The sequence below is a fragment of the Diadema setosum genome, chromosome 2 (assembly GCF_964275005.1).
Source record: "Diadema setosum chromosome 2, eeDiaSeto1, whole genome shotgun sequence".
Taxonomy (NCBI): domain Eukaryota; kingdom Metazoa; phylum Echinodermata; class Echinoidea; order Diadematoida; family Diadematidae; genus Diadema; species Diadema setosum.
Window position 1 is genome coordinate 31232444 of NC_092686.1, and position 27025 is coordinate 31259468.

General features: G+C 38.4%; 1 protein-coding gene across 1 annotated transcript in view; it reads left to right on the top strand.

Moving 5' to 3' along the window:
- LOC140241723 (calcium/calmodulin-dependent protein kinase type 1D-like) overlaps positions 1–27025 on the top strand; it is a 164595-nt gene that overhangs the window by 91715 nt on the left and 45855 nt on the right. Inside the window, exons 3-4 of the mRNA XM_072321473.1 lie at positions 3651–3725; positions 15058–15196. Of these exons, the coding sequence (XP_072177574.1) occupies positions 3651–3725; positions 15058–15196 (214 nt within the window). The remainder of the gene's footprint in view (positions 1–3650; positions 3726–15057; positions 15197–27025) is intronic.

The window sequence follows — 27025 nt, forward strand, 5'->3', positions numbered from 1 at the left end:
TGACAGCCCACTCTTGTTGAGATAATTGCACTTTACGGAATCCTGTTTTGCCGTTTCTCTCTGTTTTCGTAGGGCATTTGTAGTGGGGGTGGGGGGAAGGAGAAGGGGTAGAAAGGGAATAGCTCGCAGGGAATGATGCATGGCATTGCAGGTATCTGTGAACGTCAAACAGCGAAGCAATCATTTTCTTTTGAGAGTCCTGCTCAACGTACGTGACTTCCTCCCGGCCCAAGATTACAAATGCCGAAATTGGATCATACCCTTGGATTAAGTGACTACCTGTGTTTCCGTTATGCCTCCCGTGCATTGATTTACGTCGAACCGACTCCCGCCGCCGGGAGTAAATTTGTATACGAGCAGGACGGCGAGGCTGGTTTGGGGGTGGGGGGAGGGCAGCGGGTTTGTTCTGCGTGTGGATGATCTGGTGGTGACGTCAGCACCACACGGGAAGAGGACCCTGCCTGCCTCGTAGAGAGGGACACTCTTCAATGGCAATTCTGCTTCCTTGAGGCTCCCCGCTCTCCGCTGCCGTGCAGGAGAGAGACGCGGAACCTCTCCCGGATGTGATCCGACTCTCTTACGTCACGCCATGTTCTACAATTTGTTGTCTTTTTGCCAGACGGAGGCATGAAACGTCCTCTCCTTAATCTGTTTCACCGGAAAGCTGGATAGTAGAATGGGCAATGTTTTCTTTAAATAGATCTTGTGTTTTCTGTAGGGATGCTGATGTCCAACAAACCCATATAATCTCATTTTCTGTGTATGTTATCATGCAGGAGCAGGTATTGGAACATTCAGCAGGAATGACGAATAAGTTTTTGATATGGTTTCCTGTGAGCATAATAGGAATGTGAAATTGTAGCTGATTGGCAAGATTCCTTCTTCTGCCAATGGGAATCAATGTTTTTCCCTTTGTGTGACATGATTTGTGTTTATGTTAAGAAATATTAGAATCATGCTTGTCCATGCACTTTCGTGATGTATTGAACTACTACGTATGCACGTGTGCATCCAATCTGTTTAAAAAAGTAGGGTCTGACAGTTTTGGGATCGCCGGGAAATGCTCATGAAGGGTTTGCATGTTACCTGTTTGATGCCAGGCCAGTAGAGCGAATGAAAACAATCACAATCTTAATCTCAATCACAGTCACAATCACAATCACAATCACAATCATAATCACAATCACAATCACAATCACAATCACAATCACAATCACAATCACAATCACAATCATGCAATCACAATCACAATCACAATATCACAATCATGCAATCACAATCACAATCACCATCGCAATTGCGATCGCAAACACAAACACAAACACAAACACAAACACAAACTCAAACTCAAACTCAAACTCAAACTCAAATTCAAATTCAAATTCAAATTCAAATTCAAATTCAAATTCAAACACAAATGAATCATAATCACAATCATGAAAGTACAAACCACTCCCAGAGGAACAAGATTACTATTGACAAAGATCTCTGCATGCATCCTCTGCAAAAGAAAAAAAAATCTGGGATCCAGGTCATGATTTGGATTACTATCAACAACTAATCACATGTTCCTTTAATCACATTGTACCTTTCTTGAAAATTTTGTTAAAATCCTGACATACTTTTTTAGTACTATTTGCTAGTAAGTAAGCAAAAAACAAAAACAAAACAACAACAAAATTAAAACCAAAGCAAGCTAAAATAAACAAACTGTAGAAACACACAAACCCCTCAGCAAAGGTAATAATGAAATGTTATTAGCAGATGTACAGCAGGGATGTGAGAATTGGAAAATAGTTATATGAGATGAACATGTTTATTTTGAAGGACTCGATAAGAAACAAGAGAAATCGATGAGGAAGGATCAGGTAAAGAGATAGGGAGGAGAAAAAAAAGTAGGTCAAGGAAAATCAGGACACTGTTATGATTCTATTTGACCAGATAGGTAAAAAGATCTCAAAGTATAATTTGAAATTTGGCAGGAATCTGAGATGTTTTGTCTCTTGCTATCCCGTTATAGATGCTCCATTTCTGTTCTAGTTGTCCCTCTCCCCCTTCCCCCCCCCCCCCCTCGTCCATCTTGTAATCCATGATATTGATTCGAATGCTGGAATGCATTGAGACCTGCTGTGCGCCGAGCGCCCCGGTTTTATTGGCTCGCTCATTTTGCAGTCAGTTGACACTCCGCCTTTTGGAGGAAGAGAAAGATAGATAGGTAGAGAGAGAAAGAGAGGGAGAGGGAGAGGGGGAAATATTGTGATGCACCAGTGAATCTGTCATCTTAGGATAGCATCATCGCCATCGTCCGGCGGTGCTTTGTCGTGACCCGCAACTTGCACTATGGCAAACTCTGATTCTCGATACCCTCCACATTCCCCTCCCCCACCCCCCCCCTCCCCCTCTCTCTCTTGTTCCAAACTGTGAAGTGGTTTTGCATTGAGACCATGAATTTATCTCCTCTTTTTGTCATATCCCAGGGTTAAACTCTCCACTCAAGAGATATATCACTCTTCTTTTGCTTGTCACGGAGCGGAAGAGGCACTCTTCTCTCCAGAACTCTTGCGATATTATGCAAACTTTGCTCCGGTGCTGATATTATTTTTTCGAAGGCAGATTATGCTCACCCTCTTCATGTTTGAATTGCAGTTCTCATATTTGCACCATGTGAAAGTGGGATGAAATTCCCTTTAACATATTTTTCTCTATTTTACTGCTGCAAGAGAGAAATCAGAAAAAAGTCACACAGTTTTCCTGGATAGTTGTCATTTTTGTATTAATCTTATCTCCACTTTTGCCCAGTCCATACCATGTACTGTAGACATTTTCTATATTTTGCTAGCCATTGGTTTTGTTTGCTTTCAAAATTATCCTTCCAAGTGTTTGAACTATTTATTGAGAGCAAAGACAACACAACATTGTTATGATCATACATTATTGAGGCTACAGAATAGGAGTGGACTGTCTTCCTACAAAGGGACATTATAGAAGTATATTTATGGTTACTTTTGAGATGGTTCATGGCTTCATAAAATATGTGGAAATGTTTTAGTAACAGCTTTCATATTCATACTTGAACCAATCACAGTTTAAATGTTATAAGAGTAAAGATGATGTTTTTACATTTATTTAGCCACACTCTGCCAAAGTGAGGAAGGCATTCCACCAGGATAAAAAAATGACAACAACAAAAAAACTTCCTTTAGTTCTAGCAGAGTTCATCCATATTCTGTAAGAAGAACTCTTCTGATGTTGATGCCAGTGAGATACAGCTTTTTAGAGTACCATTATCCTTGTGATAGGTTAGCAAGACCGTATCAGTCAGAATTTCATGGCCAGTGTTGTGATTTTGTCACGCACAAGCAAGAAATGCAATGTACCTTGTCTTATGGAAGAACCTGTATAAAGTCCACAAACTAGGAAGCGATATGACATGAAGAGATTCTGTAGTTCAAGAAATGAGTGTTTTGTTTGTTTTTCAAGAAAAGAGTGTAATATTGTCCTTCCATGTAAAATTACCTTTGAAAGTCTAGTTTCAAAATGAAATGATTATAATGAATGACCTTTTAAGCATCTATCACATGCATGTTCCGGATTTGCTGTATATCATCACTTTTTTGTTTTCTTTCTCTTCCTTTTCTTTCTCTTTGCAGAATAGATCATCCAAACATTGTGGCGCTACTGGACATATTTGAAGACAAGATGCATGTATATTTAGTTATTGAATTGTAAGTATACACCTGTGGCATTCCTCAGTGTTATGCTAATATTTCCTGTATCGTACTGTTCATGTGTGATTTTGTTTAGGCAAGTTTTCCCTTAAAATCAGATCATTTTGAAGCACTTGCCATGACTGAGAGCTGATGATAGCAACATCCCCGTCCATTCATCATGTTAAGTTTTGATTATCCCTTTCATTCCTTGTGCAGTTATAGAGCCAGGTAAGTGCACATGAAGTTGAAAAAAAAAATCCAATGCTTGAAGGATGTTATATTATTTTCCTTCTGTCAAAGGTCAGTGTCACTGCAAAAGTGTTGCAGATATAAAGAGCACAGATTTTTCCCAAACAATGATGAATAGAAAAGCACTCGGAGAGCGCGACCTCCATCAAGCAGCTCATTTCCACCCATTACACACGTGCTAGAAATAACCCCTTTTCTTAAAAGTGACCCTGCATCACAAAACCCCCAAAAAGTAGCCAGACATGGATTTTTAGTTAAGGGCAGATTCTGAAAGAGCAGACTCTAAGCTTTAAAATGATGTATAACTCAATTCAAGTGGACTCTTCTAAACTATCTAAATACTGGAAAGAAAGCACACACTCGGAGAAAGTATGAACTGAGAAAAGAGGCTCTGAATAAAGGGTCTGCCAGTGCTTAGTCTTTACCAAGCCACGCTAGCTGTGCAATGAATGGGACAAAAAACAGGATGTTATCCACTGGAGCAATAACAATGAAGGTGTTATCAGATTAAGCTGAAATTAAGCATTCTTTATTAACACATTCTGTTCATGATAAATGCCAACTTTCAAAACAGTAGCATCATTGCTTTGTAAGTTAATAGTGTTGAAAGTGTAGAGTGTGTACATGGTTTTTTAGGAAATGAAAAGGGGACTCTTTTAGACACATCTAATCACACTATTCTACAAAAAAAAAAAAGTGTTTGAGAAAAACTGCTTAAGACACAGTTACCTGTTTGTTTTATGATCCCAAACTTTAACATAATGTTGAAGAAGACTTGTTCTTTCAGAAAATATGAAAAACTTGGTTGAACCATTTCACCTATTTTTAGTCCTCACATAAAATCACTGCGTGCGACTTTTCGTTCGTTTTGTGATGCATGGTCACAAATAACAAAGAAGCATTTCTAGTGTCTCTATACCTTGGGATCCTGCTGTACTTTGAGCATGCTCAATGCATGTATGTGCATCTTGAATACACACAACTGGAATTCCCTCATTTTTCGGACGTATTTCCCCACGTTTGTTTGCTGTATTTCCCAATGATAAAGAATTCTTGAAAAAAAAAGTCAGCAAATTCCTGGATTTAGATGATGATCTAAATCACTTCCAAATTTAATCATCTGTTTCTTGTGTCATCTACAACTTTTCCTAACCTCTGTGGTGAGGATCAGTATTGTCACAAATTTTCATTTTTTTTTTTCTCAAGGGCTCAAAGTGTTTCCATCCAAAACTTGAAGAAAAATTTCTTCAATTTCAGACATATGCATTCCTAAATGGCACTGATTTATCTGAAGAATTGACTTCACTCGACACTTGACTTTTCCTCATGCTTTAGAGAGAAATCAAATAGGGCCTCTTCAACTTACACAGAGAGAGTAGAATTTTGATGTATAATTTTATGATACGACAGCCCTATTCGAAATATAATTTTAGAGGAGTGAGATGAATCTCGAGACTGAACTTCCTGTGAGGCAGGATTTTTGTCCAAATGTCATTGTGTCTGCCATTGATCAGCAGAAGATGTGAAACTGTTGGTCGCTGCTGCAGGAAGCGGTTTGCCACGGTTTCATTTCGGAGCTTTGCCATATATCTCATGTCAAAAGATTATACCTGCTCTAGTTCTCCCCTTCCTACAAGGAGCCAATTTGTATCAATTTGGACTTATTTTCATTTATTTCTTTTGTTGTTGTTGTTGTTGTTGTGACGTCATCTAGTTAATGATATCAATGGCCTCCTTGGGGATGAAATTCATGGATCGGATTTGTGACCAATTGCATTGACATCCACAGAGTCGCAATGACCTTGACTAGAACTGAGCCATGAAAATTGTGCAGTGCTCCTTCTATTCCCCATTCTCATTCCCTCTTAAGGTTCTCAGTTTTCGATCATGCATGCTTCATTTATTCCTTCGTTGCTTGCTCTCTTTCTCTCTTTCCATCCCTCTCTCTGTTTCTCAGTCTGTCTGTCTGTCTGTTACCCATTCTCGTTTCCCCTCCCTCTTCTCCACTTTTCTCCCTTTCACCCTCCTGTGTTGTTCATACCATTTTCTCTCCAAATCTACCCAATTTTTCCAATCTGTATATTTGATTTCATGGTCCTCCTTTCTCCCTGGGCTCTTATTTCCACGTATAGCTTCATATGATTCCGGTGAGCTCTAATTGTATTTACTATGGCGATGAAAAGGTAACAGCCAATCTGTTCTCAGTGTTTTGTTTGTAGTTATGGTAACTGCAAATTCTCAACTCTAACTCGGGTAAATCTGCTCAAGATTCACAAATGGTTTTGGTTGACAGTATACTGCCATTTGTCTGTTGCCGAGTGTTACTCAGGGTTCCATGACATTTGCTCCTGTGACAATTGCTCCCATGGAATGTCTGCATGCTGAGCCAAACATAAATTCTACCCTCAAACATAATCCTAATCCTCACATCAAACTAAGCCTTGTAAAACCATATCACAACCCTCACCCTAACCCTATCCCCAAGTCCTTGGAGAAAATAAGACTGGAGCAATTGCCGCAGGAGCAAATGTCATGTCGCCATTACTCAGACCTCCCTGTAACTTTTTTGTCCCTGTTTTAAAGTATAATATTTTTTAGTTTTTTATCTATTTTTTTTTTTACCTGTGTGGTGCACTCAAAATAGTCTAATTAGAATGATAAGTGACAGATTGTGGAGGCATGTCTTTTTGACATTCTGATGTCAAAACTTTACTTATTCATTCCCCATGCTCTTGCTATTTTATTATTATCTGGCTTCCACACTATCTTCTTTTCCCTGCTCCTCTTTCTTCTGTTCTATACCAATCCTATTTTCTATCTTTTTTATTTTCGGTTGCAATTTCCTCCAGCCTCTTCCCCTTCCCTCTCTCTACTCTTTCTCTTTATTCCTTCCTCTCGTCCTCTTCATCTCGATCTTTCCCCCTCCCTTTCTCTTAGTCATCTCCTCTCTCTCCTTTCTCTTTCTTTCCCCATCTCCCTTCTCTCTGTCTTACTCTTGTCTCTCTTCACATGGTACTGTCGGAACGTGCTCTCATTGAAGTGTGTTGTATTCACGGCGAGTCCCCCGACCAGTCATTTGTATGCAATGAATTGATAGAAAAACCGTTCTAAATGTTTACACTTGTCATGCAATTCAACTCGGCTGTTGTGCTGCTGGGAAAATTGAGTTCATGCTCCCTTTTCAAAGTGCTTGTCAATTCAGAGCCGAAAGTGGATTCAGAAAAGCGTCTCTGAAAGCCGTACATGTGTGTGGGTCGTGTTTGAATAAACAGTGATTGGATTGGTATTGATCTTCTTGTTAGCACAATCAAGGTTTCTTTGGAGAATGTTTGTGAAAGAAAATGTGTGTAGTAAACTTCAAGATCATCATCGATAAAATACAAACAGGATAGATGAGTTGTGTAGACCTAATATTTCAGCTCTATTGTTTAAATATTTAAATTTTTATTGGCAGGACTGGTTAGAATTGCGCATGTTTGTGAATGTACAATTTTTTTTTTCCTTTTGTCATGAAGCTCCATTTGTCTTTCTTAGACATATTCATGAAACATCTATTGAGGCATAAAGAAGACTCTTCTATGTAAGTGGAACTGCCGTGGGTAGTATAAGTTTTTAGTGAGAAACTATATTCTCACTCTTTTTCACCCCAATTTTTGAAGGGGCATCCATATGGTGAATTTCCAGGAATCTGTGCTTGCCAAACACTGGCAATCTCCCAGTGGAATTAGTTATTTGGGTCAAAAAATACATAATGGAATGACAACGGTATGTGGCAGAGTCTTGCCTGCTCAGTTCCATAGGATAGGACTCCTGCAAATCCCCCTCACTGTGGGTACAGGAGAAGGACTGCTTTTGTACTATGTTCCAGGTGGTTAGCAGAAGGATCTGTATAGGTTTATCATGCCTGGTTTTATGTTTGTGCTGTTTGCATCTGAGAATTTCTGAGAATTTCATGGGCAGTTGTAAATCTTCATACTTCAGTTCATCATCAAAACATGGAGAAAAGAAAAGTATGGAGATAGAAAAGTGAATTTCCTTTCTTCATATATCATGAGGAGGCAATTGTGAGGACATTTTTTATTCTTAACCCGTTGAGGACGGACTGATTTTGCTACAACATGCATTTCCCATAAACACTTGCCTGAGTATACTATGGACTCATCCTCAATGGGCTAATAATAAGAAGAAATATTCATTAGGCCCACTGTAGAATAGTGGGTGTAATAGCATGCCTTTTCCCCACAAGATGAACTTCTCAGGGGGTTGTGATATTCTTGGATATTTAGTGTACCGTTCCCGGAACAGCAGGTGTTGTGTCTGAAGTTGTAAATCTATTTGGGGGTATGGCAATTGTGTGATCTTTCCAAGTGGTATTGATCATGACATTGTCACTATTTCCAATGACCTGGCAGTAATGCTGTCATCGCTCATTCCCCTTCCCCTATTAGTGTATTATATTTCGTTTGTTTTTGTTTCATTTTGTTTGTTTTTGTTTTTGTTCTGCTTCTCAACAAATAGTTCATTAGTATGTTCTTGTCAGTAAAGTTTTTTTCTTTTTTAATTCTAATTGGCTAACATAATCCTACCATAAGCCAGTTTGCTGTATTTCCACTTTGTGCAGTAGCAGAAAAGGTCATTTGAGAAAACAGGCATGTTGGTTTTTAAATTCACTGAGATACAAGCATCAGTGATGAAATGATTATTCATGTAGTCCCTGTAAATGGTGTTTGCCAGCAAGTCCACGTGGCTTGTGATATTTAGCAGTATGAATCGAAAGAAGTCTGTTACGATGCTTCCCGTAGTGTAAATTGATGGGCCATTCTTGTCACCTGGTGATACACAAGTTCTTTCTTTGTTTGAATGTGAGTTCCATTAACTGTTACTGTTACCAACTGAGAAAATTAAAAGAAAGGGTCATTTGTCCGAATGTGCTCGAGAGCAAACTCCATATTGGCATATTGGCAGTAATCACCAGCCCTTTTCTCCCTCCATCCACACAGTCATAGAGTGCAGTTGACTAATTACTCTGAAGAAATGAGATACTGGGTAGAATGATGATAATACTGCTGTTTTTCCCCCGTGAAAATCAGAATTATGCAACTTCAGTGTACAACAAGTGTATCACACTGTGTAGGGTAATAAGAGTTTGTTATGTCATTGTAAAGGGAAAAAAAAGACTTCTATAATGCTGCGTAACAGCTATTAAGATGCTTTGAATTTTACTTGTGGAAATTTAAAATAACAAATGAAATTAACTAAAAATTTGACTATTTCTCGGAAGAATCTATCCTCTGTCAGACCATTTAGAGCTAGGTCTGTATGATTGCTTCACAAGACATTTGAAAATTATTTTGTGTATTTTGCAAAATAGATTTGTGCTCTTATTATTGTATCCCATCCATGTTGACTTTGTGACATGCATCAAGATTTTCCATTGGTTGATAACTCTGCGTTGACCTCACCCCATTTCTATTTCTTTCTTCTTCTTCTTTTTTTCTTAGCTTTGCATTGAAAGAGTTACGATTATCACCCAGAACTGCAGCAAAATTTCATTGTAAATGTTATTTGTGAAGATGTCTTTATAGAGCTTTTTAAGGAATAGCAAGGGAACATGAAGCCAGAAGGTGTTGACCAAGAAATTCACTCAAAGCTGCGTGTTGTGTTCATTGAGCTGCTGAGGGAGGAGGCATATTTCTTTATGAAAGGAGACTGTATGTGCAATATTCAGTAATCGTGCAGCTGAATGATTCATGCAACACCAGACAGAATGCAAGCTGACTAAATCAAGCACGATGATTCTTGTTTTTCAAGTGAGTGGATGCTCTTTGAACGGTTACTTTGGGAATATTTCGCTTCTCCGAAAGACAATGGCCCAGGCTCGTGCCAAAACTGTCTCTGGGCGAGCCAAATTTCACCTTTTGCATCAGCCCACTCAATTGAAATTGGATTGTTGTGGGGTGTTGCAGATCCTTGCAAAACACAACATCACCAATCCCGGTGTGAATGATTTCCCCTTTCGCCTTGGATATTTTTGTAACTTGTGTTGCATTTTTTTTTCTCTCCCCCGCAATTTTCACCAGCTGCTGCATTCACCAAGCGCTTATGTAGCTCATGTATTCAGGTTGGGGGCCTATTTTGGGTTTACAGTAGACACATATTTGTTTCTTTCCTGTTTGATTTAAATCTCATGTACATGCTGTAGTCTACTCTGTGGTCTGGTTAAAAAAAAAATACATGTTTTATTTGTGTAATCTTGTACTTGCCTTTCACTGTAGTGAGATGAGGGGGGTCTATGTTTTTACAAGATAATCTAGAAAGCGCTGTCATGAACAGATAGATTTACTTGCCCACACAGATGTAAAATGTCATCAGAAATGCAATTCATGGATCATAAGAAGAGCATTATGTAATTGCTATGATAACACCCCCAACAACTACAAAACATGCAATGATGGCCTTTAAAGGCAAAATGTACCATTTACAGATGAAACAAAACCCCTAGCATTACTTCTTTAAAATATATGTAGTTCTAAAATGTGAGTTAGGGATGGAAACAACCACTGTAAAAATTTGAATATGTATAGTCGATGTTATTGTTAAATACGCAAAATGTAAACAACAGTTACAATAAAAATGTTTCCAGACTAAACCATCTACAGTTATGGTTTATTGAGAAAAATACTGATATCTCCTTAAATTGCAGGCTTTAATGCAAATCTTTTACATGATAGAATGTGTTGTGATACAACAGACCTACACATGGATGCATCAAATGTGATATCTTTGATTTCTTTTTTTTTTTAAATCACTGCTCCCAAAGGTAAACAGGACCTTTGATATGATGTAAATAATCGTATCAGGTAGGAAATGACTGAGACAATGATAACTGCTTCTGTTGTAAGGAAACATTGATTATAACAAGTGGTATGAAGATATGGACTGCCTCCATATCATCAAGGGGATCATCCCCTGACGTAGCCACCCAAAATGACTGATGAGCATGAGGACAGAGGAATGGGATGGGGCTGCTAGTTTTACTAATTGACCCTGGTTCAGCAAGGTCATTCACTCTAGATGCGTCCAACATGAAAAGGTCAGCAATTCAACGTATGGTAGAAGCTTTCACACCCTCATTAAATCACAAGGGAATCCGAAGTACTGGCATCTTTGGTATCTGAATGGTCTTTTTGAAGCGTGATGTACCCAACCCTCCCGTATCTCTGTGACTGTGATATGGATGAAAGATGACAATTTCTTGATTTTTTCTTGTCTTGGTTTTTATGTCTTTCTGCATGTGCTTCTGTCCTATTATTTTTGTTTTATTATTTTAATTTTTTCTTTTTTTCTAGACCTATTTTTAACTCTTCTTTTTTTCTTGTCTTTCTTTTTGTTTGCATCTTTATGTAAAGGCATATTGTTGTCTTCACTTTGTTATTTTTTTCCTCATTCCTTGTTGTTGTTGTTGTTGTTTGCCTGGATTTTACCCACAGTTGCAAACACAAATTCACATTGCATTGAGATGTAAATGTATTGTAACTGTGGAGGCGATATAGAGGGTTGGACTGAGTAGATTGGATTCGGTGTAAGTGACATTAATTGCACAAATGAAGAGGAAGTGTAAACGTCTTGGCATGTTTCAATATACATTGTATCATACGCGGAAACCTAAAGAGGGATTTTCCCCAAAAGTCACAGCCCCACTAAGCAGTGCTGTTAAGGGGGTTATATCTTGTGCAGAGGGATGTTAACACACTACAGTATGCATTGTCTTATCAAATTGTGATATTTGCATTAGCATTTGCTTTTCTTTTTCATTTTTTGTAGGCTAAATTGCATTATGTATGTCTTAGAAAAGCATTTTTTAATTCTTTGATATTGAAATTATAGAACAAGTCCAGTGATCACATGCACATGCACACACACACACACACACACAAAATAACACCAGTATTTGAAACATTTTGCATGGCTTTGTCAATTGCAGCTATCTATATGAAAATCAAGCAGAAATCAATTGAGGAGAGGTGTTTTAAGAATCGATGAAAGTTTGGGGAGAATGTAGCTAGAGATCTAAAGTGGCCACAGTACTAGGCAATTGAGTCCAATTTCTCACACATGCCTATCTCGTATCAATAGTGAGTGAAGTTTAGCCCAAATCCATCTTCAGCGTACAGGTAAGGTCTGTTACCTTTTGTACTTGAAGTCCAGGATACTCATTGGCTCATGTGGGAATAACATTTTCACAGTTAAGATCCAGCTCAGATTTTGAGCAGTGCTGCCGCCCAACTGGTGTGGATGTCACCCAGCCGAGCCCGCTCCGGACGCAGTTTATTTATAAACAGCCGCTCAAATGTCTGGCTAGTTTCTTTCTGTCCGTTGCAGCATTTCTCGCTAATGCTGTCATCCCCAATCTCAGTGTAATGAAGAGAAAACAGATACACGGGATCTTATCATTCTCATCTCTTGGTAATTCACAGGAAAGACATATATCTCTCCTGACAAGTTATATTTCTCACTCTCCTTTGTAATTAAGAAGGAAGGCTTGTGCATGTGTTTCATCTCCCGCAGCATTTGGTTGTTAGTTTTGAAGATAAGTGAGGATCCAAACGCTCGATTGTTCTGCATGATAACTGGTATAGGATTGCTTTTGCTTCAAAGCATTATTCCGTATCAAAGGGTTCTCTATGAATGTGCGTCATTCGTGTCGTATGAAATGGCAGTTTCCAGAACATGGGTAGTTTCCATTTCTACTCAATGTATGAGATGCTGAAAAGACAGAAAAGCATAAACAAACAACATATTGAACATGTAAACTAGAAAAAAAAAAAAAACAAACACCATCATAAAGAAGTGAGAAAAGTGGAGGTTGTTCTTCTGATTTGAACCTGCTTAGGATGGGCTGATTTTGCTACACCATGCATTTCCTGTAGACACCTGCCCAAGTATATTCAGGACTAGTCTTCAACAAGTTAAAAGCATCATTTGATAACCAATAGCCAGAGTTTAATGCTATTGGGAAATGTTATTCACTAGATTAATGCATGTATGTATATTTGTTTGTTTTTTCTTTCTTTAACTCTCTACCTTAATAAGAAAGAAAATGGGGGGGGGGGGGGGTAGGAGTGGGAAATCTACTTGCTGTTGCTTGCATTCCCATGGTCTGGAAGGGGTAAAAATGTTGGTAAGTTATGCTGCACTGCCACATTGTTGTGCACTTTTTTTTTGATAAATCCAAAACATTGAACACCAGCAACAAGTACAAAGGATACAAAAGTGGGCCTATAGACATTGACAGTAGTGAAGCAAGTTTTGTTATTTCAAATCCAATATGTGCCTTGTTAATCCAGGTAACTTGTTAACTCTAGATCATCCAGCCTTTGCTTTCAAATTCCTTTGGCCAAAGTGAACAAATTCATGATTTAATTAAGGCTGGATGAGTAATCTGTGGATAGTAACTTTTTTGTGGCGTTGTAGGGATAAGAGTGATGATAAAGGTTGATATGATTATGAGAATGGTAAAGCTCATTGCATGAGAAACAAAGCTTTGGAATTGCTACAGCAACGTTCAACTCTTCTGTGCATTGTGATTCTGTCGAAGGCGAGACTGCAGCCCCAATTCATTCCTTTTTGCAGCACTTTGCATCATTTACATTCCCAGATACTGTCAGCATGAGAGATAGAGAGAGGGGGAGGGGATAGAATCATGCTTCACATGACATAGGAAACAGATTTACCAGAAAGCTTTGTGACTGCTGTCGCATCAAAAATGCTCGGCAAAAATAATGTCGCTTTGTGAAACATCATGCTAGCCGACTGAACTTGCATCGGTGCACACTGTGCTATGTGAAAGATCAGTGGACTGGGATGAATGAAATACATAAAACATGGCAAGTCATGGGAGTCATTGCAGATTAAGACCAACAATGGATATGTGTTTAATGCGGTTTGAATGTTGCCAACATCATCTCTCAAGTTTGAAGAATTCCTCAATGCTCTTTCATGATGTTTCCGTACGTCAAAGGATGTTTCCATGATCGGCCGTATCCATGGCAACAACATCCTGCTATGAACAGTGTATAATCATGTGTTTCCTTCTTTTTTTTCCCTCCCTCCCCCCCCCCCCCCCCCCCCCATTTCCAGAAAATGTCTTACATAGATTAGAGATCTATATTTAGGAACTGTCAGGAAGTTATATTAAAATCATGATGAAATATGAATTGATATGGAGAGGAATGAAAATGCTTGAAGCCACATTTTTTCCTTGCTGTCATTAGTGTGTTTGTCAGGATACCTAATGATTGGAAGTTTAAGAGTCTAAGCTCTAATGTCAAAATGCACATGTACAGCAAAAGTGGTGGTGCTTTTTTTATTGGAGCATTTCAAGCATTAAGAGGATTTCCATCAGTGGAAGAGAAAATGATAAGTTATCTCCTACATTACACCTGCCATAAATTTAGAATTGCTTGCGGTGTCATGTTCCCTTCATTAAGTCTTGTAAGTTCACTTTGCTAGAACGTCATGTTTGTATTTATAGCTCATATCTTGAGGACCACTGGTGTGTATAATATTAATTTGATATGTTGGGGCACCTGAAATGGGAATTCAACTTTGTGTTTGTGTCCATTACATTCTGTCAGAAAGACTACAAATTCTTGTGTCATTCTAACTTTCTGCGGGAGTTTGTTCATCTTTCGAGATGGGGTCAGTATTTCTGTTGGATACTTATGTGTTTCTCTTAGCAGCAGCTTTGAAGTTATGAATCATATGAAAAATCAGTATGTGCTCTGCTTAAAAGGTACGTATTTGTATGTATGTGTACATATGTAAATATATCTATATAATCATATAGCAATATACATGAGTCTGTGTATATGTTATTCAGTAGACTGTATTCATCAGTTTCCTCCAAATCTACTGAATGTGCATAGATTTATTAATGTAAATACTATACTTTTATGTATACATTTATAAAAATACACATGAATAAACATACCTTCATTCATACATATATACATATAAATGCATATTCAAATACTCATTTTTTTTTTTCAAATATTCATTCTTTGTTTGTTTGTTTTTCTTTATGACCATTTTCCAGAGTATCAGGTGGGGAACTCTTCGACAGAATTGTGACCAAAGGCAACTACACGGAGAAGGATGCTAGTGGCATTGTACGCCAGATCCTCGAGGCAACAACGTACATCCACAGCAAGGGCATCGTCCATCGAGACCTGAAGGTGAGCAAAATGGACGCGTGTCATGTGGCCAGGGCTAACATGATTTAAAGTTTTTGTGTCCCTTTTTTACAACCCTGGAAATTCAATTTCTTTCATAAGCTGGTATATTGTAGATGCAAGGTAATTCAGACCTTCCCTCCGAATAATAGAACCAAAAACTTCTTTATGATCGGGGGGGGGGGGGGGGGGGACAATTTTATAGATTTTCAGTGAATTTGATTAAACCCCAAAAAGATTCCAATTGTTATTCTCCATGCAACAGGGGAACGAATTCTTGCAAAAATTTCATGCCGTTTGCATTTGCATGAAAGTGATATAAGACTTTTAAGGCAGTCCAGTTATGGTACCGATCCCAGATTAATGAAATGCAGAATCCATGCCGAGTGGTTGGTAGTCCCGCCTGCAGTTCATCTCAGATGGATTTTTAAAAGGGACTTCAAAGCCAAACAATTTCATTCACACCCATGTTTCTTGATTTATGTGGAAACAAAGTCACAAGTGTAGTTCCAGCGTACTGATGACCTATTGCATGGTTGTATTTTCTTTGTGTGTGTGTGTGTGTGTGTGTGTGTGTGTGTGTGTGTGTGTGTGTATGTGTGTGTATGTGTGTGTTAATCAGATGTGAAACCCATCACTTACATAAGATTATCCTTAACACAGTATATGGATGGCATGATAAGAGATCCTTTTTTGGTCAGGGCTTTGGAACATGCATCATTCTTTCGAAAAATGTACCATACTAGTAGTTGATATTTCTTTAATTTCTGAATTATTGTCACATAGTGCAAGAGGAAAGGTGAGTCCAATTTGTGAGTGTGTTGACAGAAAGAACAACAGCAATCTGTGGATGCATGGATACAACTTTACTCGCTAATCATTGCTAATGAGAGATCATACTTGCAGTGGATGAAGAGAAACATATGGCTCCAGTAGACATGGCACAACAAGGCTGATTATCAGACCTGTGGCATAGGGATGCAAACATTGTTATGTAACAGTAGAAGAGTGAACGGTGTCTACTGTGCATATGCCATGATAGATGAATAGTAAAGCAGGGGAGAGTTCTTAGTGCAGCTGGGAGAAAATTGACCACTGCACTCTCATTGGCAGTCTCGATTGAAGAAGCATTGCCTGGAGTTGAGTATCTCCAGTTTCCATAGCAACTCCTCTAACCCTGTGTGTGCTAATGAACTTTTCTCTCTCTCTCTCTCTCTCTCTCTCTCTCTCTGTCTCCTCTGTTTATTTACTGGATGCATAGTCCATGTAGTACAAGTGTCACTTAGTTACCATTAGCAAAAGAATATAGAATTGTGGCACCTTTTTGCTTGAGCCTTTTTCCAATTTCTCTCAATGTGCTTGTAAGTAACACTCTCGTCATAAAATCCAATGACATTTTGAAATAAGTTACCCCAAATCTTCACTTCGTTGAAAGAGGTAGTTCTCTCTTGGACCTTCCCACCCCACCCCCCCCCCCCCCCCCCCATAGCAAGAGTCTGTATCGTATCTTGAGAGCATTAGCTGGCAGTCGAATACCATCTGTTAGGTTTAGGTAATCCTTCCAATGACATTGGCATTGAGAAATGCAGTGTACTTGAATCCTATTTGAGTTTGAATATCTATCTGTTATCAGTTCCCCAAGATAACAACATGTAATAATAATAGTAATAATGGCAATGTATTATTTTAACATGACTCAAATACTGATATTTGAGTCAATATGATATTACTTTTTTCTTGGATTTGTTTCTAAGGGCCATTAATAGCATGACACCATCAGCAATAATCTGTAGTTGTCTTTTCACATCAAGCCTCAGTTTTCTTCAAATTAAAGCATTCTTTTTTTTTGGCTTATTTGTTGGCATTGTTCTAGGTCATAAGGAATATATGACTTAATCTACAGAACTTCAAGGAAGTTAAAGTTCACGCGTGATGAGTGTGTCTATTAAGTGCTGAATTTGGAATGTAAAAGTAAATGAACACAACAGTTTTTAGAAGGAAGTGAATTGTGTAAGAGAGTTATCAGATCATTGGGAGGTGTTTTTTTTTTGGGGGGGGGGGGAGGGGGGATGAGGGGGACTGATGATATGATTTCCCATACATTTTGAACTGTTTGAACTAGCATATATTGAATTCTAGGCATTAGACAAGGCATTTGAAGTCATCCAGAATATACAAATGAGAAAACAAATAATGGAGTACATTTTTGTTTGTAAGTGTTGATTTTAAAAGCTCTTATTGAAGATATTTGACTGTCAAAATTGTACCTGCAAGAAATCTGTATAGCTACAAATAACCTTCAAACTGATAATGATATTTCTCTAACTAACGAAATCTGAGTGAAGTCATGCATTATTCTCTTTTTTTCATTGTGGATTTCCCTAGTTTAACACAGTCTTGAGAGTTGCGTGATTGTGGAGCTCTTGCTGCACATTTGATATGAGTGTGTGGGACCGAAGTGAACGCTTCTCCCAAAGAAGCAGCAGACGCTGCGACCATGGAATGCCAGTCAAGTGCTCCCTGCTGTAGCCTTTTCACTTAGCAAGCAGCCATTCGGAGAGTCATTAGTACCACTCTGATTAAGACCCTGCTCTGTAACATGGAACCCTGATAGTTATTTCATTAGTCTGCCAGTATTCCTTCGTGCATGTGGCTTCTGGTGTATGTTTGGTACAGTGGGAAGTGTGGGGTGGGGGGGGGGGGGGATCAGAGAGGAGGGTGGGACATAAGGAGGGCCATTGCACCTTAATTCCCCCCATAGAGCAGCAGCAGTAATTAAGTGGATTTATGCACCATCAATCGAGCACGCCCAATATTCTGTAGGCAGTTGTAATTGCTGATTAAAGAGAGTACATTCCGATCTTATGAGAGAGCAAGGGAACTTGGGGAATGGGGGGGGGGGGAGGAGCCCAAACTTGCATTGCTAGAGACTCATTACCATCTGTCAGTTAAATTAGCAAAATGAAAAAGGCAAAGAAATCATAGACTGAACCTCTGCGTGTGGGTTTTATGACATTGCCACTTGTATATGTTACTTTAAGGCTAGATTATGTGTTCTCGGATGAATGAGTTCATTGAACATAGAAACATCTATGGAAGGAAGTACTTTTTAATTTTTTTTTTAACTCGATGAGGACTACTTCTGCATAGACTTGGGCAGGTGTCTTGGGCAGGTGTCTATGGGATATGGGTGTTATATGCAAAATCAGCTCATTCTCAATGGGTTAGACCTATGAGCGGGATTTATTCAAATGATTCTTTTGCAGGAACTCACATTTTCCCCCAAAAAGTTGTGTGAGCAGTAGACAGTTTAGAAGTGCAGGGAATATTGCTGCTGAATATTGCTGCTGATGCACTTTTGTTAAGTATGTCTATCTTGATAGCAGTAGGCCATGGGGGGGGGGGGAGATAGCAGACAGGCCATGCTTTGGTAAATCGTTGATTGCCTAATTGCTTCAACGTCTCTCACAGAATAATTCATTTGCGGGACATAACAAGACTGGTTCACCCCTGCACCCCTCCCCCCAAACCAACACACACACACACACACACACACACACATATATGCATGCATAATCAATGTGCCATTTGAGAGTCTTTTGCCAGCATCGAGAAATTGGCCTGATTAAGTTTCGCTTCGTTTAAGGCGGATGCCTCCATTTGGAGCATGCATGTTTCCTCTCATCTTCGGCCAATTAAGTATGTAGCTTCTCATCTCTGGTAGATTCCGCCATGGAGGAAATAGTACCTCTGATTTGAACACGGCCGTATGTCGGCTTTGTATTCCATCCATAGCGTGCGTGTCTGAGTGTGAATGAGTGATGAAATGCCACAAGGAACTTTCAGTCTTTCTTTCTTTCTCTTCCTCATCCTTTCTTTGTCTTACCTTCTTCATCTTCCCCACTCACGTATTCCTTCTCAACACACTTTTTTTTTTTAAATGTAAGATTCCAAGTTTGCTGTGTAATTCACAGTGTGTGGGTGTTATGTAATGTCTTCATGTGAGAATTTTTGATGCAAGTGAATTACTGTGCTGCTGTGTCTACCCCTTGTTTTCATGTTCCTTCTTCTTGATGGCTTATATTTGCATGTGTTCGTGGGTGTCTTGGATGTGTGTCTAAATGTAACCCTTCTAAGAAAAAAGAAAAAAAAAGGGAGTAAGAGAAAAGTGCATGTACGCTATTTGCTGGTATACATCTGAAGAATGTGTATGTGTGTGTGTGTGTGTGTGTGTGTTGATTCATCTATGACAGGGCATAGATATGTAAGATTATTATTGATTTGATAGGATTGATCCTAATCTGTTAGGTAAGGGTTTTGTGGTGTGTATGTGTGTGTGTGTGTTCGCACATTCAAATGTCAGTGTGTGGTTGTGCCTTATGGCCAACAAGTCGTTAATTTCACCGTGTGTTGCCAAGTTATGAGCAATCAGTCCGTGTTAATTAAAAAAAAAGAAAACGACAGATGTTTGTGACAAAGTCTAAATTTGCATAAGACAGGTGGCACAGATGCGCAGGGGATGCCAAGCGCTGTAACGATAAAGTGTTTCTTGCCAGTCTTCTGGGGAACCAAGATAGTTCAGTTCTGCAAAGTGCCATGATTGAAGGCTCGATCAAGGAAATTAATGTACTTTTGTTTATTTTGAAATTGTTTTATTGCCTAAAGAAGCAGTAATTACTCCTCAAGTATGCAAAGTAATGGTTGACTGCACTTCTAGTATATTTACAGTAAATTTGTCTTTGCCCATATCTGTGTACCTTGCCATTATTATCATTATGATTTTATCATTGCTAGTGTTATTGTTATATCATTACTCTTTATGTGATTGAAGGATTTAACTTTTTATGTGCCACATTCGCACGCCCGACTCAGTCGACGGCATGCCAACTTCGCATATTCTGCTCAAACACACAAAGCCGCCAAAGCAGATCGATAAATCGCTAATCCCACAGTACAATAAAAGCGTTTCTTACGCTTTTGTTCCTCTCACATACGGCTTGCATTCTATGTGGTGTTTGACTATCAAGCGACGTTCCCAACTAGATTTGCGTGTACATTCTAAGTTTCTGTCACGGTTTTATGTGCAAAAGTTATGCCTTTACAGTAATGTAGCAACTAGTCATTCAAAAGAAAAATTGAAAATAGATTTGTCATACAATTTATATCGAAGCAAAGTTTGGCATTCCTCTTGAACTTTGCTCACTATTATGTCCAGCTTAACAGAAATTTGTAGAAGTTATACAAATTGGAAAAACAGAAGTCTTTCTCAAAGCATGTCTACCTTAGTGGCCAGAATAACGTGGCACACAGGGGGTTTCAACCCTGGCACATAAAGAGTTAATTGTTTTGACTGTGAGCAAATTCATAAAGATATGACAGTTTTTAGGTTAACCCATTGAGGACGAGTCCCGAATATACTCGGGCAGGTGTCTATGGGAAATGAGTGTTGTAGCAAAATCAGTCCGTCCTCAATGGGTTAAGAGAGCATCGAATGTTGATGATTTCTGTAAAATGTGACTTTAGTTATAAAGGAGAACTCCAGATGATTTTCAGACTTTTGCATTTGAACCAACAATAAATTGGTTATACTGGGTACAGAGTTTCAGATTTTACAGTGATTTTGATGAGGAATTAGAATGTGTTCAAAATTTATAACAAATCAGAATGAACAAGGATGTTGACTGGCAGCTTCATCATTAGAATGCATGGGTGGCGGCTTAATTAAGCAGAACAAAAGAAGAAAGCATGCATAAATTCTACACATGTGAAGTTGTTAGGCAAGTAGTATTGTGATGGAATAACTTTGCTACATTACTGGAATATGTGAGTTTCCTATCTCATTATTTTTCAGTGTAATTTGTTTTTGTTTTTTCATAGTATTGGTTTATCTGCTCAAGGACTACAAAAATTCCACAAATCTACACATGGCACTATCAATTTACATACAACATGATGTGAAATTATCAAAATTGTCTGGAAATTCCCTTTAAATGTACTGAAACACTAGTTGGTTTTGTTGATGTTGTATTAAATAGGGAGGGGGCGGAGGGAGGAGTCATACATAGAAAGAAAATCTGTGCAGTATAATTAATAATTAGATATGATACGCGGCAAATATACGTGTGGAAAATGCTGCCTCTTTTCATCATCTCTCCTGCTTTACAGTCACATGTTGAAGATATGCTTTCACCACGCTGATACAAGTGTATATCCACCCAGAATACGAGTGTATGCCTCAGGGTAAACTTAATTTGGAAAGGATGACTTGATGCAGCTTAATTAGATGACAAAATTACTATCTGTCCTAGAGACGAAATGCTTTTCAATGCCATTGTCCCCCTCTTTATTTTATTAAGCTTTTCTTTAAAAAAAAAAAAAAAAAACTGCCGTGAGTGTTATCTACAGTAGATGCTAAACTATTAAAATGCCAGCTGGGTTGAATTTCACCATTAAATTGGAAGCTCATATGAGACATAGGGTAAAAAAAGATGTCAGTTTTCCATCTGAGTTTGTATGACCCATGCACAATAATTTACATGTCTTTGTTGTTATTCATCAGTCGGTTATTATGGCCTTGAAAATTTTGTGTACTGACATTGTAAGTTATTGTCAAGTGGACAATAACTACAACAAGAAACTTGCATGAACAAGATACGACACAAGTCAAGCTGTTGCAGTCACTACTATTATATTGAATATGAGTATTAAGATACAGTAAAATCCTTTAGTGGACTCTTTGACTGAATGTGTCTCATACTTGTACCAAATATACAAAAACATTACATTTTATTAGGTGATCCGAGTATCCTCTCGGATCACCTTCTGTATCTGTACGGATTCTTTGTTGGTTCTTCTTCTTTCTTTATTTCTGGACAAAATTTGTGTATCGATTAGCTCAGAAAGTGTTCTTTCTATCAATGTCAAAATTATACCATCTATGTATCATGTCCCAAAGACGACGGGTCAAATAAAATCATAGTGATCAGTCGACCGTGACGTCACTATGACGTCATTATATGAAAACACATTTTCATTAATATCTCATTAATGGAATGGAATTTTTCAGTGAAATTTACGTCACATATATTTCAAGTTATGCACATTCTACTCATATAATCAAAATTCATATTTTCTCTTAAAACGAGCACGTACGCGCGCGTTGAAATATTTGTATGCTCAAATCGAATCGGACGGACGCGTACGCGCGCACGCATATACGCACGCACAGCTCATATGCAATAGAAATTTCCTGTTTTTTCACACGGATCGGATTTCTGAAATGTCAAGTAATATTTCTACTTAGTTTCAAGTCAATCCGACTCAATATGACGTCATACGGGCCCGTCAAAGTTGAAATTCCGCGCGCGCGTCAATGGCGATATACAGTGCAACTATGCCAAAAAACCGCCAATTTTAAATCCGATTTTACTCGTCAGGATGGACGGTGACCCCCCATTTTCTTTACATATTCTGAAAGCTGATGAGTTGTACATGTCATTTCATGGGTTGGCGATGCTGAAAAAATTATTAAAAGATATCAAATTTCTTAATAAAGTAAAAAAAGTAAATTTTCAAAATGACGTCATCAAATTTTAAGTTCATTCGAGCGTATCTCACTAATCCTTTGCCAATTTCCACCGAGATTTCAGTATGTTGTATCTTATTAAATGCTCTTTCATAAATGTAATAACAACATTTTGATTGGATGACGGCATCACCTCGTAAAAATGGATTGAAAGTAATCTTGTCAAATTTGACCAGTTTACGTGTTATCTCTATGGGAGTGCAGTTTTTCTGGAAATGAAAATTGACATGACTATCTTTTTCGAGCACTAGCTCACTTATGCTTCGGTGAATTTCTCCCAGATTTTAATATGTTGTAGCTGAGACTTTGTGCTATCGTGAGTGTGCCCTTTGTATTTTTCATACGATGTCTGCATGACGTCAAAAACTTGGTTGAAATTAAAGCTTATCTTCGATGTATTGAAATATTTCTCTCTTTCTGCAACTTTCTTTGCAATAACTCAAGAAAAACATATTCTATCACCCCAATATCTTGCACATGTTTAGTTCATGTCACGTACATCATTTCATAAAATAACAACTACTTGATCGGACACCATCTTGGGTATGTAAATTAAGGTCAAAGGTCATAAATGTTTTATCCTGTATCTTGGTAAATACATGTCCTATCTTTCCCATATTTTGCACACGCAAAGACCATGTTACAAGAATCATTTCACAAAATAACCACTTTTTGCTCAGATGCCATCTTGTCTGTGCAAAGTGGGTTCAAAGGTCAAATGTATTTTTTTCTCTATCTTCGTTATGACGTGTTATCTCTATGGGAGGAAATTTTTCTAGATGTGAAAATTGACATGATTGTCTTTATCGAGCACTAGCTCACTTACCCTTCCGTGAATTTCTCCCAGATGTTAATATGTTGTAGCTGAGACTTTGCGCTATGGTTTTGTGTCCTCCATTTTTTCATACAACGTCCAAATCATGTCAAAAAACTTCGCTGAAATTAAAGCTTTTTGCTCAGATGCCATCTTGGCTGTGCAAAGTGGGGTCAATGGTCAAACATACTTCATTCTGTAACTTCGTTAGTGTATACGGAATTTGGTACCAAAGATGGCAGACCTGACTCCATTTTCTAAATGAGAATCCAAACATCACACGGCCAATGTCCCTAAACACAGATGAAACCTGTATAGTCATGCCTAATGGGATCAGGACTCAAATCATTGATTTTCGAATACATCGGATCACCTAATTTGTCAACTTGATGACAAATCCCAAGTCTAGTTAGCTGTTGTGATTGTCATCATTCCTTGTATAAAGATGAAATGTGTTAATTAGATGCAAAAAATTAAATCTCTACATGTGAAAATTAGATTTAAAAAAATAAGATGCACAAGTGATATAACCAGACTATTCAAACTTTGACTTATATAACAATATCACCAAGAAACCAATTATATGACTTTTTTTACATTTTAGATGTAACACAATATCATGCTGAGAACATGGGCCATGAAATTATATACAAAGGGAAAAAATGTTGGCCACATGTATCTTGTCATAAGACGAGACCGTTGTATCCTTCACTTTGTCATAGTTTAAATCAAAGAGTATTAGCCTCATACTCTAGTAACATTTAAGAAGTTCTTATTGTTTATTATTCTCTTTACCAAACACTTTACGGCTTATCTGTATCAAGTATGTGTGCTGTATCTCCCATTTTGTGTAAGCCGCATGCAAAGATCATGCACAGTTGTTTAAAGAAGCCAGCAGTCAGTTACAAAGTGTGTGACTGGGGAGCAAAGTCATTCATTTTTGCATTCAATCAATTTTGATGACAGGAGCACCAAATTTCCTTTTTTTTTTCTATCCATAACACTTTAGGTTCATGTCAGATCTAGTTTGATTTTCAAGTTATTCTTTAATAGCTGAGATGCATCAGTGCCACTGGCAGTAAACTATCTCTCAATATGATTGATAGGGCAATGATGTAGCAGTGTCAACACAAGAAACAAGAGGGTTAAGGACTCTTTCACTTGCCATTTGTGCATACTCCGAACTGTAAATCCTCAAATTCATTTGTGTGGGAGGCAGATAGAGTGAGTGAGTGTTGGTAGTCTGAGATCTGGCACGTAAGACTTATCAAGCGAATTAGGACAAAGATAATGATAGATGCGAAGAACTTTTTGCCGTAGAAAGCCAAAGGGTGAAAAAGTACTCTTAAATGGAGGCCAGTGTAAGTAATGTTGCTCATGCCACGTGGAGTTAATTGCCTACTGAAAACTAATTCTCATTTCATTTCTGACACCTGCAAAATAATCTTTGCATTGAAGTGACAGCCATCAGTGATACAGTTTTTGATTGTCTGCCCGTCGGTGAAACTCGTTCCAAGGAAGAGCCGGGAGAAACCTTGGCAAATGTTGCGGAATTTTAATCAAGATTGCAAAAACGGGACCTGTCTTTTGTTTGTTCTGAGTCGCGCGGCGATGTCGCCGGCTTCCCACGGAGCGGCGATGTCCATCATGTCCTGGCGTTTAGTGCTCAATTAAGGGCAGCCACTGGAGCGGGACTTTTTGTGGGCAATTAGCTAAAAAGGTTTTGACCGGCTTTCTCCCCCGCTCCTACCTGACCTCCAGTATTGGGATCCCCAGGAGGCCGTCGCTGTCACACGTGGAGGTGTGCCAGATAACACGCTTCATCCTTGCTGGAAGACTCCCATCACCCCCCTACCCCTACCCCCCCCCCCACCATCTCCACCATCACCGTCATCATCATCATCTTCCTCTGAGGGGGAAAAGTGTTCTCAACTAATTGCAGGGATGAAGATGTTGTTTGTTCTGAGGAGTTAACAAGGGCTATTCCCCCATCTATGCTGCACAGTGTCTTTTTCTGCCTCTTATCCCATTATCGTTTCGACGAAGTTAATGGATCCCACAGGCGGATCAGTTGTTGTCGTTGTTTTCTTGCAGGCATGTCAATACCACCACAAAGCCAGACACCATCCTTCTGCTACACCCTTACCTGTTCCCTTGCAAAAACATCCTGAACTGCTGTAAATGTTTAGCCAAATGAGATAATTGCTTTACGTATAGTGGTATCGCTTTACAAAGTCTCCTTGCGATCAATAATGGCCAGGCTCAGTGTGATGTAAACAATCAATTGTAATGTAGAACAACAACAACAACAGCAATGAGAAGAAGCAAGAATCGTAAAAGCCCATTGGCTGCTGTGATAGTTTCTTATGCAGCATTTTTCTCCTCCTTGTTTATGCAGTTTGGCCCAGGGGTGAATTAATTCAGTATTGTCCAAAAATAATAATCTAGGTGACTCTCTCACTATTTGAAATGTTTACAGAATAATCCCTTTCAAATCTTGCTCATTATTCATTGTTTCTTTTTGGAATCCCCTAAAAAGTGACAAAAACAGTCACTTTTTCTCAGACACAGTGAATGCCAAACTCATGTGAATGCTGAGAGGTGTCCAGATAGTGTTTTTTTAAGATTTCATTTTTAATGTAACATATTCATTCAGATCAATGTTACTTTTTGTAACTTGTGTAATGTGATCATTACTTGTGTAATGTGAAAGCAAATGAATTCATTAGTAACTGTGGGATCCTATTTTTGTTCTTGTTTTCAGTAGCCAATTGAGTAATGTTTCATAAATGAGACCACTCTGCAAGTGAAAGCTGCCCAGAGCATTTAACCACATTTTACATGAGAAGCAAAGCCAAGTGATAATATCATACCATTTTGTGGATTAGGAAATGATCAGTGATGTGACACAAATGTATTGAGCCTGGAATAATACCACCAAGAATGTTTTTGAAAGAAATACGATATGATGCTGCGGCATCTATACTACCCATACTGTATATGTCACACCACATACTGATATGAGACAGTGACTCAATGGCTCCTAAATTTTGAGAGGGGAAAAATATTATTGTATTATTTTTTCTCAAACTTTTTCTTAAATGGTGGAATTAGATACTTATCCAAGGGAATATTGTGATAAAATGATTACAACCTTGTTCTTTTACAGTACATTTAAACATCTTTGAATGAATGGAGATAAACAGTAAATGACTAGTGCATGATACTGAACCGTAGTTACCTGTACCTCATCAAATCCTACAAGATGTGAATTATTAATGAAAGTTATGTCAGTGACAGGCCTGACCATTCAAACAAGTGAAACATGTAAAAAAAAAGTAATCGAAATGACTTCATTACTCGCTGCTTTTCTGGTGAGTAAAACTATAGAACATCTATGTACCGGTAAGGTGATTTTACTTTTATCACCTTA